The sequence below is a fragment of the Agelaius tricolor genome, unplaced genomic scaffold, assembly GCF_023055355.1.
Source record: "Agelaius tricolor isolate 1412-34295 unplaced genomic scaffold, bAgeTri1.0.p SCAF_14, whole genome shotgun sequence".
NCBI classification, from domain to species: domain Eukaryota; kingdom Metazoa; phylum Chordata; class Aves; order Passeriformes; family Icteridae; genus Agelaius; species Agelaius tricolor.
This window is the reverse complement of record NW_027269274.1, coordinates 1,360,789-1,376,081: the sequence shown is the minus strand read 5'-3', so window position 1 is coordinate 1,376,081 and position 15,293 is coordinate 1,360,789. Positions and strand designations below refer to the sequence as shown.

Genomic DNA, 15,293 nt, shown 5'->3' with positions numbered 1-15,293 from the left:
ACAGTTTGCTGTGCAGTAAGCCTGCAGGAGCCAAAATCAGGGGGATTTTGCCTGGATGCAGAGGGAATTACTGCAAGGCAGCTTTGTTGGGTCCATGACCACTTCAGCAAAGGAATCTATGTGCTTTCTGCCTCTTGGTTCTGGCTGCAGGGATTATTGAAATTAGGAGTCATTTTGAGAAGTATTTCTGGGTAACATTAAGGATTTAAATGTGCTGTTGGTTGTACATTGAGCTCTGGGCAGATGTGCTGAGTCCTTTGCCCCCCAGGGCAGAGGGAAGGCCAGGGAGCTTCACCCTTTGGTTATTCTGGGGCTATTTTGGGCTGTTCTCAGCAGAAAATGAATCTGCAGGTGGCACTGCCTGGTGCAGGTGAGCAGCAGAACACAGAGGGATGGGGCTGGAGCTCATTTTCCTCCTCCAAATTGCTCTTGGTGTGACTCTGAGTACAAAGTATATTATTAGGTGAGACCTCAAGTGCTTGATCTCTGCAGTTCCTCAGCTTGTTCTCTTGCTGCTGCTAAACCATGTTGGAAACAGGGATCCTTTGCCTTAAAACACCATCTAGGAAACTTGAAGGGTGCCCAAGATAAAGGATAATAAAAAAAAAAATTCGGAATAAGCCATGAATATTATTACTTTTGATGCTGTGCTTTTGGGCAAACTGAAAACAAACTTGTTTTGGTGGTGAAACATTTTTTTTTATAGAGATCTCTTTATTTTTACTAAACCCTCCATTAAAAAGAAATTCTTTTCTCTCTTTCAGCTCAGCCTTTCCTGTACTGGTGTGCTCGGAACATGTCCTTCTGGAGCAGCATTTCCTTTAACCTGGCTGTCCTCATGAACCTGCTCGTGGCATTTTTCTACCCATTCAAGGGAATTCGAGGAGGTACTGATGTTTAACCTAAAAAAGCATGTGAACAAATAAGGTGTAGTGAGCCAAATCCTGCTCTCCCCACTCGTGTCTGTGTACTGCTGTGGGGGTAGGAGAACAGAATTTGCCTTTCTGGCAACAGAATTGCCTTGTTTTAAACTCTGCTGTTCTCTTACTCTTTCTTGAGACATTTTTTAAGGAAAATGTAGAGCCATGCTTTTTCCTAGGGGAAAAAAATTACCTGAGACAAACATCCTCCCTTAATTGCTTGACTATTCTACTTCAGTTTAAAGTCCTGTAATTAAGGATTGAGCTAAAAATAGGTGAAATGTTGAATGTGTTGTTTTCCTTGAGCTTGCAGTTTATCAATGGCATTTTCCACAGAGTTCTCCTGGTGCTCCAGGAGGGCTCTGAGTGCTGGGGGTGGGTGACATTGCCCTGCCTTGCCAGGGGGAGCAGTGCCCAGCAGGAATCTGTGGAGGATGAGGGAGAGGAGCCCATTCCCAGCATTGCCTGCCCGGGGTGTGGGGAGCAGAGCATTCCCACAGGGAGTAGGTGCCACATTGCTGCCACCACTTCTGGGCTGGCACCGTGGGCTTGCACAGTGCCAGGCCCCTGGTGGCTCTCAGGGCCACTGAGCAGATGCAGCCTCTCCCAGAGCTGCACCCTGGCAGGGCAGGGCTGGGTCCTGCATTGGGAAATCCACAGGGATGTTCTCAGCAGTGCCACGTGCATCACTCGCAGGGGGATGGCAATGTCTGCTTAGGAGCTTTTTCCTAAGGGTGTGTAGGGGGTTTGCATCCTGGAAAAGCCTGCCAGAGGGAGATTTTAGACCAAATTCCAGAACAGTTTTGCCTTCTGCCATCAGGACCACCAGGCTGTGGCTGCAGCTGCTGCTCCTCAGTGTCACACCCAGGGTGGGGACAAACCCAGATCCTGGCTGGAAGGTCCTAAGAAGCCCAAAGAGCAACTGAATCTCTGTCTCTAGTTGCAAAGATCCCAAGTTAAAAGCTCTGAATTTATGGCTGCCAGGAAAGCTGCTGGTTAAATGAGTTCTCTGAGATTACAAACTGCAAGGCTGTGGGGGGATTGTTTGGCATTCTGAAGGTGCCCTACCCTACATATTTGAAATTCTTTATTTATCAGGTAACATTTTGATAAAACCTCTTCCTCTCCTAGTTAGAATCCAAAAAGTAAAATAAATAAATACATGTGTATCTTATATTTAGCTTAAAAAAAAAAAGACTCTTCCAAACAGACTGTTTGGGGGAAGTTGTCAGTGTCTTGAATTGCTCAGACACGGTGAACTGAGCAGCTGATGAGCATCTGACAGTAGCAGAAGCTGTAAAACTTCTGACTTGAGGAGCAGAAACAAAACTGGATGCCTGGAATTTGGTGCTGGAATGGTGAGAATTCCAGAGACAGGCAGAAGTCCCTGCTGGCTGCATGGGAGTGGCTGTGCAGGGAGTCCCTGTGCTGCAGCAAGGCTCTGGGGTCAGGGTGGGTGCAGCAGTCGAGCAGTGACCTCCCTTAGCCCTGTGTTCCAGGACAAGGATGCTGCTCCCAGCCTCTGTCCCTGGGAGGAGAGGGGAGCCTGGGGCCCTGAGGTGGCACAGCTGGGTCCCAGCAGGTCCTGGCACTGCCCTCCTCGTGCTGCTGGGCAGCCTGGAGCTCTGGGCTGGGCTCTGGGTGTCCCAGGGAGCCTCCGAGAGCCTCACTCACTCCAGGTGTTCTTCAGGCCTGCTGGGAGCTGCTGCAACTCCTGAAAGCAAATGAATTCCCAATAAATCTTATTCAGATTTTAGATAAGTCGTTCCTAAATAAGCTGCTGCACATTTCCTCTGTTCCTCCCCATGCTGGTGCTTGTTCCCACCCAGTGACTCCATTCCCAGCTCTGCACCTCGTGCTGTGTGACAGCTCCAGGAGCCCAAACTCCCCCCAGGCAGCCAAAACAGCTGTTCAACTTTACGCTTATTAACTTTTAATTTCCATCCATCCTCTGCTGTCTTTATTAATCTGCAGTGATTTGGAACAAGATTAAATGGCTGCTCGTGGTAGTCAGATGAGAGTAATATTTCCTAGGCTGCCTGAATTTGGGAGCAGGGGGAAAAAGCCCTGGGTGAGGATCTTGCCAGTCAGACACAAGTTCTGTGAGGATGTGCTTGCAGAAGGGCTGCAGAGTGCTGTGAAATTTGGGGGATCTCTCTTTTTTGTCTGTTGAGGAACCAGTTGCTTGAAGGCAAAAATTTTTTAAGTCACTTTGAGGAAGAGGTGTCTGGCATTCTGCATAGGCCTGGGTAAATGGTGTTTTGGGTTGGATCTTTTTTATGGCTCTTTCAGGGAAGTGTATTTTTAGCTACACAGGCTCAGTGTTGTGTAAGCAGCCAGTCTCAGGGGACAGTCTAAATAGACCCAGAAATAGCAAAAGATGCCAAAAGTGGGTGTGAGGGTCTGACCAAAAGCACATCAGGGGGAGTGTCAGGGAGTGTCCTCACCTGCCCAGGCACTGCCTCTGCGCAGCAAAAGGGGCTGCAAAGGGCCCTCAGCACTCAGGTGTGAGCACCACAATGAAGATCCCGTAGCACTTATCACCTGCACAATGATTTAGTAACGAGTTTGTAATTAAAGCTGCTGCAGGCTCTGGGCTCAGGTGCTGCTGTGCCACCAGGGCTGCCTGAAGGGGTGGGTGATGCCCAGCCAGGCAGGACCCGTGGCAGTGCTCTGCTGGGTTTGGCTGGGCAGCAATGGTGTGTTCTGCCTCTGCCCAGGCACGCTGGAGCCCCACCTGTCTGGGCTGCTGTGGACAGCCATGCTCATCTCCCTGGCCATCGTCATCGCCCTGCCCAAGCCGCACGGCATCCGCGCCCTCATCGCCTCCACCATCCTGCGCCTCATCTTCTCCGTGGGGCTGCAGCCCACCCTCTTCCTGCTGGGAGCCTTCAATGTAAGCACCCGGGGGCTTCTCTGACCTCCTCTGCCCCTGATGTAAGGGTTCCTTACCCCTGTGTGAAAATGCGGAGCAGAAATAGCCTGGGACGTGCTGGTGGGACTGCTCGGAGGAGTAATTCCCTCTTTGGGCTGCTCCTCACACGAGGGCTCTGAGTCGTTCATTTAATCCTGGTTCCCCAGTCTGCAGACAGAGCTGTGGTTTTGCTCAGTGCAGGAACAGCTCCAGCTTCAGACAAACATGGAGAGGAGTCTGTGACCTAAAGCATGAAGTTATTCACCCAAAGTGCCTCAGAATTTATGGGGCTGTGTGAGGCTCACGAAGTGATGCACTGTGAGTCCGATTTGGGGGAGCTGGGAAGGGGCTCAGCCTGGAGCAAAGGAGGCTCAGGGGCCCTTGTGGCTCTGCACAGCTCCTGCCAGGAGGGCACAGCCAGGGGGATCGGGCTGTGCTCCAGGGAACAGGGACAGGAGCAGAGGGAACGGCCTCAGGCTGGGCTAGGGAGACTCAGGGTGGGCACAGCAGGAATTTGCCCATGGAAAGGTGGTCAAGCATTGGAAAGGATTGCCCAGCAAAGTGCCTAGTTACCCTCAGCTTGAAAAAAGAGTCCTGTTTTCCATGATATTGTAACTAATTTATGATTGATCTTCCCTTAGGTTTGTAATAAAATCATTTTCCTGATGAGTTTTGTGGGTAACTGCGGAACCTTCACGCGAGGGTACAAGGCCATGATCATGGACGTGGAGTTCCTCTATCACCTGCTGTACCTGCTCATCTGTGCCCTGGGGCTCTTCGTGCACGAGTTCTTTTACAGCCTCTTGGTGGGTGTTGGCTTGGCCTTCAGAACATCATCTGCTCTGTTTGTGAACTCCCATCTTGGGCATATCCAGGAAAATTTCTGCTTTTCTGCTGGGAAACTGTTGCACAGACACTGGGAAGAGCCACAGACTGGAGGTTTTCTTTAGGAGAATTTATTGAGGGAGACAGCAGGACTCCTGCCACATCCTTTCTGCTGATGTGTGACTTCTTGCACACAGGGAGAGGACATGGGGGGGTGGATTTAAACCAAAAAGGAGAGGTCTAGATGAGATATGAGGGAGAAATTCTTCCCTGGCAGGGTGGGCAGCCCTGGCACAGGTGCCCAGAGCAGCTGTGGCTGCCCCTGCATCCCTGGCAGTGCCCAAGGCCAGGCTGGAGCTTGGAGCAGCCTGGGACAGTGGAGGTGTCCCTGCCATGGGGCAGAATGAGATGGGCTGAGATGCTTTGCTGTGTTATTATCAATAACTGTAGCACAGTGTCTGTGCTTTCTGAGCAGCTGGATGGCTCTGGAGTGTCTCCATGGCTCCAGCCCTCACAGATGGACACAGATCCTGGCACACATTCCCTCTGTCTGGGGTGGGATTCACCTTGCACAGCACAGTGCTTCTAGAATAACACTGAAGGGGGGTCTAGTTTAACAAATACCTGTCCTGTGATCCATCAGGATCACTGCCACAACCTGCCTGGGCTCTGCTGTGGGTTATCCCAGACCCATTGAAAAATGAAGGAAACATCAGCAGAGAAATCCAAACACAGATTTTGGGGGAAAATATTGCTTACTTAATGAAATGCTCAATAAATTAAGATTTAAAGAAAACAGCAAATTGCAACGTGCAGTGAGCTGTTTGGAGGCTGTGAGGGGGTAGATAATACTATGAAATGAAAGGCAGGCAGCAGTCTGTGCTGGCAGCTTGCTGTGTGTGCAGCACCGGGGCAGGAGCACCTGCCCGCAGCATGGGCTGCTGCAGGGGAGGCACAGCTGCCTCAGTCGCTGCTGCTGGGCCAGGGCACGGTGGCAGCAGTGCTGCTGGTGCCCCACGTGCTGCTCTTGGCTGTCCCCAGCTCTTTGACCTGGTGTACCGGGAGGAGACGCTGCTCAACGTCATCAAGAGCGTGACGCGCAACGGGCGCTCCATCATCCTGACGGCCGTGCTCGCCCTCATCCTGGTCTACCTGTTCTCCATCGTGGGCTACCTCTTCTTCAAGGATGACTTCATCCTGGAAGTGGACAAGCTGCCCAACGAGACCCTGCTGCCAGGTCAGTGCCGGCAGCTCCTTCCCCCGGGTTGTGTTGGTTCTTGTTCCCCAGGGCGTGGACAGGACAAGGGGAATGGGTTCCAGCTGTGCCAGGGGTGCCCAGGTGGGACAGCAGCAGGAATTTCTCCGTGGAAAGGGTGGTCAGGCCTTGGAAGGGGCTGCCCAGAAAGGTTTGGAGTGTCCATCCCTGGAGGTGCCCAAGGAAGGGCTGGATGTGGCACTCAGTGCTCTGGGCTGGGGCATCAGCCACTAAATGGAGAATCTTGGAGGTCTTTTCCAACCTCAGTGAATCTGGGATTCTGTGAAATAAAAGAGGTTTTGCGGTTGAATTTAAAACCATGGCGTGTGTAAATCAGGATGTAACTGTGCCCTTCTAAACTCTAGGGTAAGATACTGCTCTAAATGCCTTGTAATTGCACACTGAGTGTGATGGGGAGCCCCAACACCTGAGGAGTCACCTTGCAAGGTGTTGGAGCATCCTTTGATGCAGCATTTTGTGGTTTCAGATCGCACAGAGCCCGGTGAGACCATGACTGGAGAGTTCCTCTACTCAGATGTGTGCAAGGCAGGGAGCAGTGAAAACTGCTCCTCCATCATCCCCTCGGACCGTGAGTACCTCTCTGGGGTTGCTAACTCACACCCTGAGTTTGCACTCTTTTTTTACTTAATCACCTTCAATTAAAATGGCTTCTTTAGAAAATCCTATGCAATAAATTTGAGAACAAAGCTATCACGAGATTAACTTGAGATAGGATTAATTGAGGCCAGCAGCATAAATAACATCTTTTACATGAAGTGACTAAAGCAGAGAAACTTACAACTAAACCAGACTTCATAAAACACTGCCATACTCTTTAATTTTCTGCATCAATTGCAGAAGGAAGAGATGCAGTTTGCCTCTTTGCAAAGTTTATTATTTTAAAACATGAGGCTATTAAATGTGATCTCAGAGGATAATGCCCTGTGAAATATGGTTCATTGGCAGCATTGTTTCTGTCTCAAACTAAGGAAACTCTTTTAATATCATGGCAGGAAGTGCTTGATGGATTAAGTAGACAAGGATAGGTTTGGGGGGCTTTGGGAGATCAAGAAAGTGAGATATTACCTGGGTATTGAAATATTTCAGTTTTATTCCTAGAAAATGCAATTTCCATGTGGGAGATTTACGGTGCTGGCTGGGAGGGGCAGACAGAACATCCCAGTTTCTCTGGGAAGGGCAGCTCTTGCATGGCCACCAAAGGTCAGCGATGGCCACCAGCCCCTGCTCACAGGAGGAGAGGCTCTGCTTGGCTCAGGGGTCCTCTCTGAGACAGTAAAATTCAGCCTTGCTGCAGGAAAAGCTGCTTCTCTCAGCTCCTTCTCGCTGGCTGCAGGAAGGAAAATTCAGGGATGTTTGTGTATGACAAATAATCAGCATAGTGCCAGGGTCCTGTGTGCTCAGGGATGTTCCTGCTGCCCCATATTTGGCCTCTGCTCTCGGGTTTTGGTTATTTCAGGGTTGCACAGGGACTGGGGCCCCTGCAGGGCTGGCTGTGGGAAGGTGGGATCTGCTCAGGAGCGTTTCTGTGAGCTGTTTAATGGGTACAGGGGAGTGTGTGAGGTTAGGGAGTGGATTTTAGCAGCTCTGCAAGTGAAGCAGTGAAGTTGGAGCCTCGAGCTGAGCGAAGAGAAGGTCAGAAGAGGTGTGCTGCTTTTCTGGCAGAGTGCTGTTTCCACAAGCAGGGATCTTTTAGCCATTTGAAAGCTCCGAGTGGAAGTTGCCATTTTGAGTGCAGCCCAAAGGCTGTGCAATCTGTCAGGCACCAGGGGAGAGTGGAAGAGGCAACACTTTGTCCTCTGAGCTGTCAAAAAGCTCGGGTTCTGTATAAACAGGCATCTGCTGAGCTGAGCTGTGCATGAGAGCAGGGATGGAGAGAGATTTCACCGAGTCACAGGCAGCAGTTCAGGCACAAAGGAAAACTGGTGGTGGGGAGAGGAGGGCAGGGAGGAGATCTGCTCCCAGGGGGCTCTGGAGAGGGTCCAGGGAAGGCCATGGGATGGGGAGGGGTCTGGAGCATCTCCCCTATGGGCAGAGACTGTTTAGGGCCTGTTTAGTCCAGGCAAGACTGAGAGGGGATCCCATCAATCCTTACAATATCCCCAGGGGGTGTCAGAGAATGCTTTCAGACCCTTCCCAGTGGTTCCCAGTGACAGGACAAGGAGCAGTGGCCATAAACCAGAACAGGTTCTGCCTCAGCACGAGGAAGAGCTTCTCTCCATGGAGGGGGCAGAGCCCTGGAGCAGCTGCCCAGGGAATTGTGGAGTTTCCCTTTCTGGAGACATCCCAGCCCCACCTGGCTGTGTTCTGTGTCACTGCTCCAGGTGACCCTGCTGGGCAGGGGCTGGATGAGTGAGGTGCCCCCAACCCACACTACTCTTTGATTATTTGGGGAATGAACCTACAGGGATTGGCAGCACAGGCTGGCAGTGTGAGGGGGGAGAAAGCATACCCAGCAAAGAATGGAGAGGAGGATTTAGAGCTAATCTTGGCTGTGAAACGTGTCTTTGCTTGCTGTGTTCCCAGAGCTGCTCACTGAGGAGCTGGAGGAAGAGAACAAGGAGCATACGTGCGAGACGCTGCTGATGTGCATTGTTACTGTTCTGAGTCACGGGCTCAGGAGCGGGGGTGGAGTAGGTGATGTGCTCAGGAAACCTTCCAAAGAGGTAAATTACCAGGGCTGGGGGTGGAGGAGTGCTACTGAGCAGGGCTGGCATCTGCTCTGCTGGGAGAGCGTGTGTGCACTGCTCTGAACACACAGAGGGACATCCCTGGGGGGGACATCCCTGGGGGGAACATCCCTGGGGGGGGACATCCCTGGGGGGGGACATCCCTGGGGGGGGACATCCCTGGGGGGGGACATCCCTGGGGGGGACATCCCTGGGGGACATCCCTGGGGGGGGGACATCCCTGGTGGGGGGGACATCCCTGGGGGGGGGGACATCCCTGGGGCACATCCCTGGGGTCACACCGAGCACCAGCCACACCTCCCAGGCTTTCATCACTTCTGGCATGTCCAGAGTGGGCCCAGAGAGCAGCAGTGGGAGCTGAAGGAAGGAGATGAGCACAGATCAGTGAGGGAGGAGCCTGAGGTGCTCAGGGAATGCTGAGGTGGCTGCTGGATGCCAGGGGCACCAGCTTTGGTGGGAGCATCCCTAGGGAGAGGCAGTGTGTCAATGGGAGGGGGGAGAGGACAGGGACCAGGCTGGGCTGGTGGGAGTGTGGGGGAGGAAGGATGATGTGGTTTGGAGCTGTCATCAGAGTGAGAGCCAGGCTAAGCAGCAGGAATTTTCCATAACACCCCTCTGGCTCCCCCTCTGACTGCTGTTTAAGATTTTTTGTCCATCATTTAGGAAGAAATCCTTCCTGGCAGGGTGGGCAGCCCTGGCACAGGTGCCCAGAGCAGCAGGGGCTGCCCCTGGATCCCTGGCAGTGCCCAAGGCCAGGCTGGACACTGGGGCTGGAGCACCTGGGACAGTGGGAGGTGTCCCTGGGGGGGATTTAAGGTCCCTTCCCACCCATTCTGCCATTCTGTGCTGGTTCTGTGATCTGAGGCTCAGGCTGTCACTCCCAAAGCCACACTGGGGGCAGTGCTTTTTTGTTTTACCTGACATTTCAAAGTTTTTTTCTAAAACTTAGCCTTCAAAGTCACTTAATTCTTAATAATAAATTTGACTCTTGACTGGCAGGATCATTGTGAAAATGGGGGTTGGATATTTTGGATATTCAGGCCTGCAGTAAATGTGGAATGTGCACTGAAAAGTCCAACTTACACAGCTATTAAATGCAATTAATGATATTAAATTCCAGTTAAAAACTTTATGGTCCACACTGATCCTCTGTTGATACACTGCAGATTAATATAAGTATATAATATGGAAGGGCTTCAGGGAGGGGTGAGAACAAATTTCAGTGTGTGACAGAAGAGTTTTTTCTCTTGTGAAAGTGAGAGAAGTCCAAAGTCTTGGACACAGGAAGAACAGCTCTGCAGAGATCCCACACTGGCAGCTGATCAATTTGGCTTTTCTTTCAGTGATTTTTGCTTTTTAGTTTCATTTAATGTTTTGAGTTGTGAGTTCCCCTTGGAGAGCATCAGCAGGGGAGAACCTCAGGCAAAGGAGTGTGGGGCAGGGTTGTATTAAGGGTGAGATGTGTACCTAACTGGGCTGTTAATAATTCCAAAATGTATCTTGCAGGAACCTCTCTTTGCTGCTAGAGTGATCTATGATCTGTTGTTCTTCTTCATGGTCATCATCATTGTCCTGAACCTGATTTTTGGGGTGATCATTGACACCTTTGCTGATTTAAGGAGTGAAAAACAGAAGAAAGAGGAAATTTTAAAAACAACTTGCTTTATTTGTGGTAAGTGTGGAGACACACTTAACAAGAAGGGGTTACTCTGGGTGAGCCAGGGAGAGCTGCAAGCTCAGAGGAAAAAGCCTTGAATTGCTGGCTGTTCCTCCTTGCATTCCTCAGCCAGTTCATGTTCCTGGGTACCACGTGCACTGCAGCTTGGCAGCAGGAGCAGATGGGGAATGCTCAGGATGCCATTTTTCCTCAAGACTTCAGCTCTTGCTTCCCCTCTGCCTCGAAGAACAGTTTCCTATGGGAACAGGAGGGATTTTTATGAGCAGTCATTTTTTCCAAGCGTGCCTGTGGAAGCTTTTCCCACCAGGAGGTTGGGAGTGGAGGTGCTGTGGTTGACTGACATGGTCCTGCCATGTTGCATAACACACAGCCTGACGGGGTAACCTTTGGAAATTTGCTGCAAAGCAAACGTTGCTTTTGCTATCAGTTTGCCCAAAAATAGGAGATGTGTTATGAAATCCAACTAACTGCTTGCTACAGGGTTGTTGCCTTTTTTAACCAATTTTTTCTGTTATGTATAATAAATATAAGCAGTACTTGTTACACTTTACTCTCTCTTCCTTCTCTTCCTCTTTCTTCTCTTTCTTGTCTGACCTTTTTTCCTCTCCTTTATCTTCTTTCTCTTCTTTCTTCTTTCTCTTCTTTCTTCTTTCTCTTCTTTCTTCTTTCTCTTCTTTCTTCTTTCTCTTCTTTCTTCTTTCTCTTCTTTCTTCTTTCTCTTCTTTCTTCTTTCTCTTCTTTCTTCTTTCTCTTCTTCTTCTTTCTCTTCTTCTTCTTTCTCCTTTCTCCCCTTCCTTCTCCCCTTCCTTCTCTCCTTCCTTCTCCCCTTCCTTCTCTCCCTGGCTGTTTGTCACATTTTATCCTGCTATTCAGTGTCCATTCCAGAATGATTGTGACTTGCAGAAGTGCAGCAGACTTTAGAAATCAGTTTTGTCCTAGAGCTGATTTTCCTGCTCCCCAGCTGGCAAACACTCAGGGTTCTTCTCCCTGTGTCCTCTCACAGGTTTGGAGAGAGATAAGTTTGACAACAAGACAGTGACCTTTGAAGAGCACATTAAGGAAGAGCACAACATGTGGCACTATTTGTGCTTTATTGTCTTAGTGAAAGTCAAAGATTCCACAGAATACACAGGACCAGAGAGTTATGTGGCAGAAATGATCAAGGTGAGTTTGGAGTTTTGCTTTTTTCTTTCCTAGATGAGACCAATCCAGTGGAATATTTGGTACAGTGCTCTGTATTGTATTTAATTTATTTTGTAAATGTACCTGTGACTTCCCAGCCTCCAGAGCCCTCTCTGTGTGTGCTGGAGTAGGTGACAGTGAGTGGTGACAGCCAGGTACTCCCCATGGCTTGGATCAGGGGAAGAGAAGCTGTTCTGCCTTAAATTCACATTTAGGGGGAGTATTTTCAAGCTGGTGGAAGTGTCTGAAGCACAACCAACAGGTTATAACCTGTCCTGGTATAAATATCTCCAACTGACTTGTAGGATTTGTTGTCATATGATTTGAGCTTATTATTGTGAAAATCTACAATTAATGTCTACTCAATTGGAAGGGCTTTTAATGAGAGAATTAAAAGCCTCATCTCTGCCAAGCTGCAGGTTCAGAGCTCCTGGAATTACATCCAAAGCCCAGGCACTAATTTGTGTCTTCTGGCCGGGGAGCAAAAGCTGTTTGATTTCTAGAATTTCAGGGTGATTTCCTTAGAGCAGAGCACTTTGCTGCCCCCCTCCCTGCACATCTGCTGGGAGGTTCCATCTCCCTGGGGTGGCTCTGCCAATCCCCCCGAGCCCTCTCCAAGGTCAAACGTGTTATTCTGGGGTCACCAGAGTGTCCGTCCTACTTCTGGAGTCCTCCCTCAGTAATGAGGGCTTAAAGCAATCTTGTGAGCAGTCACCTGATGGAGGATTAGCACAGTGAGATAACCAAGTGCATCACTGCTGCTTCCCAGCCTGCCTGATTATTTTGCTCCCTTCCTTTATCCCCCCGCAGCACGCATGACTTCAGGGGGAAGCACTGCACTTCTGAAGGGCTTTTGCTTCTGAAAGACAATTTTGTGTTGTGCTTTTGCCTCTAAAAGATGATTTTGTGCTGTGTTTTTGTTGTTGTTAAAAGCAGTTAAAAGAAAGTTTCAGTTGGCAACCAATTCATTATTTCAGATGAACGGCTTGGATTAGATAAGAACCAAAAATTAGTCACTGAATATGTTTGCATGAAGCACAAAAACTGGAGAACTTTTATGAGAATTCCCATTCATTAAGTGTCAGCAAGGGCTAATTACTGTGTGTGCATGGGAGTAGGGATAAATTATGCATAGCCAGAGTGTCTCATGCAGATGCAATTTTATGTAACCATGTGCTCTAGGTAGAGGTTTGGAGTGTGTCTGTAGTTGGTGGGGTTTGCATTTCATGAGCCAATTTTTAATGAAGACCTGAGAGCAGGTCTCAGTGAGGGCTGGTGAATGTGGGGTGTGCCTGCAGGAGTGTGGGACAGGCAGGAAATGTGGATTTCACCTCAGTGCTCTGGCATCATCCTGCCCCAGGCTCAGGCTGCTGTGCCCTGCCTCTGGAGGCCTCTGCAGTCCATGGATTCCTGAGGAGCCATTTGGCAAAGCTTACTCTGAAAATCAATTTCTTCCCAGTGTCCTTTAACATTAGAACTTCCTTTTCTGCCCTGAAATCTGGGTGTAAAACATGATTAATCTGTTTTTCTACCAGACCTGTTTTAAATGCTGCTGGAGGAGCCAGAAGTGGGGTTTTTCCCATTTAAGGTGTTTTTAGGGATAATTTGGGTGGGGCCTAGTTCATCTGTTCCTCAGGCTTTCTGTGCTCACAGAATCCCAGATTGGTTTGGGTTGGGAGGGACCTCAAAGCCCACCCAGTGCCAGCCCTGCCATGGCAGGGACACCTCCACTGTCCCAGGCTGCTCCAGCCTGGCCTTGGGCACTGCCAGGGATGGGGACTCCCCAACCCCAGCCTCTCTGGGCAAAATCCCGTGCATGCAGAGGGACAGACCGAGGAAAGCTTTAAATTAAATTGATGCCATGAGTGCCTGGGCAGAGATTCACTGTGGAGGGGCTGCCTTAGCAGCCACCAGCCTCTCCTGGGAAGCCTCCTTGGGGCATGGCTGGCTTGTAAAGGGATTTTCCTCCCGTGTTTCCGACTGAAGGTGGCACTGTAACATCTTGGATAGTGACAGAGATGGGGCACGTCCTCCCCGGGCTGTCTGTGCGTGGGACCAGCGTTCAGCTGCTGCTTGTGCCCGTTTTTAGGAGCTGGGCTAGGAAGCATCATGTGCTCCAAGTCCCCCTGTGATGGCAGAACACACCTCAAATGTTTCACCTGTGCTCTGACTCCAAACAAAATGCCCTCAGAATACTCGGATTTCTGTCCCTCCGTAAATGAAAGAAAAAAATATTAAGAAAATACAATTTTAAAAATTGCCTTTGCCATTTAGTATTTGTGGGTTGTTATGACACTACAAAACAGTAAAGAAAAAAGTTAAAGAATTTAGGACACTTAAATTATATCCACTGTCAGTTTGTGAGCTGCTTCCAGTGCTGCTTGTGCAGTGCTTTAAGAATATTTTAAGCACTGTGGTATCAAAAGAATCCTGGACAATTTCATTTATGCAGTTAGTGAATATTCAGGCACCTTGAAAAGTGATCTTGAATTTTGATGCTTTCTTGTCTAAAAATAATGTGTATAGAAAGGCAGCTTTGAGGATTCCCACTGTATTGGGTATGGCAGAGCTGGATCTGGCCCATAGCATTCATCCTGCACCCTTCACGATCCTGGCCCCACATTAAAAGAAATTGTAGCCTTGAAAATCAATTATTAACTACAATTCCTTAGTGAATTTTATATTTCTTCACAGACAGAAGCTCATTAAGTTCAAACACATCACGAGGAAAGAAGTCAACAGGTGCACTGGGAAATAGAGTTGAGTTTAGGGCACTGAAGATTGATCAAAAAAGTCAAAAAAACCCAGCAGTGATCTGACCTGAGCAGCCTGGACCAGTGGGAGGTGTCCCTGCCCAGTGAGATGAGCTTTAAGGTCCCTTCTAACCCAAACCAGTCTGGGATTCTGTAAAATAAAATCTGTTAACTGTTCTGACAGTGCTGCTGTGGCACTGTCACTCTCCCTCCCATAGCCCTGTTCTGGCACCAGTTTGGGGCTGTTGGGCTCTGGATCTGGACTGGTTTGGTTCAGTCCCATGCAGGGCCAGGCTGCCCTGGGCTTGTAGCTGCAGGTCCAGGCTGCTGATGGAGGCTGGAATTCCTGCTGCTGTAAACAGGGATAATGTTCTCTTTCATCAGGAGGGGAGCGTGTGCCTGCTGCCGCAGATGATGTCAAACTCGGGGCATCTCAGGAATCCGTGCTGGGAATCGCTGGAGATGCTCAGGGAATGGGGCTGCAGGGGTGGGGTGGGGGAAGCTGAGGCTGTGCACACCCCACTGCTGCCCTGAGCCACCCTGCCCTGCTGCCCCCCTGCCCTGGCAGCCTCGTGGTGCCCTGAGATGGCAAAGGGATCTCAGCAGCTGGCGTGGAGCAGTGCCCTTGGCACTGCATCCCTGAGCCACCTCCTTAATATCAGTTTAATGGCACAGACAATGCTGTGGATGTGGGGAAGCGTCTCTTGGTGGCAGAGGTGATGTTCAGCTCCTGGTGTTTGTACAGCTCTGCTGGTCAGAGCAGGGGTGTTTCTACTCCATCCTGCAGAGAGAGGGGCTGGCTCCGTGCTTGGAGCATGGGCAAGGATGCTGAGGGTGCCTCCCGTGATTCCCAGGAACAAAGGCCCCGGTTCTGGAGGCTCTGCAGTCACCAGGAAGATCAGGTGATGTCTGAATAACACCCTGTGTGTGGGAGGTGGGGGGATCCACTTATTGCCTTGGCCAGACATTGACATCCACACCCAGATGACTCATGTGAACTCCGTGCAACTCCCTGCAGATTAGTTCATTTAAATGTCTTATCTTCCCATCCTGGCTTG

At 49.9% G+C, this 15,293-nt stretch overlaps 1 protein-coding gene across 7 annotated transcripts in view; it reads left to right on the top strand.

Moving 5' to 3' along the window:
• The window catches only part of ITPR1 (inositol 1,4,5-trisphosphate receptor type 1), a 162,013-nt gene that overhangs the window by 133,066 nt on the left and 13,654 nt on the right, over window positions 1-15,293 (top strand). For all 7 annotated transcript variants that reach the window (XM_071439294.1, XM_071439295.1, XM_071439293.1 and 4 more), the window contains 8 exons: window positions 765-887; window positions 3,641-3,816; window positions 4,476-4,640; window positions 5,701-5,896; window positions 6,402-6,503; window positions 8,459-8,598; window positions 10,129-10,294; window positions 11,304-11,464. In XM_071439294.1, coding sequence (XP_071295395.1) covers window positions 765-887; window positions 3,641-3,816; window positions 4,476-4,640; window positions 5,701-5,896; window positions 6,402-6,503; window positions 8,459-8,598; window positions 10,129-10,294; window positions 11,304-11,464 — 1,229 coding nt within the window. The remainder of the gene's footprint in view (window positions 1-764; window positions 888-3,640; window positions 3,817-4,475; window positions 4,641-5,700; window positions 5,897-6,401; window positions 6,504-8,458; window positions 8,599-10,128; window positions 10,295-11,303; window positions 11,465-15,293) is intronic.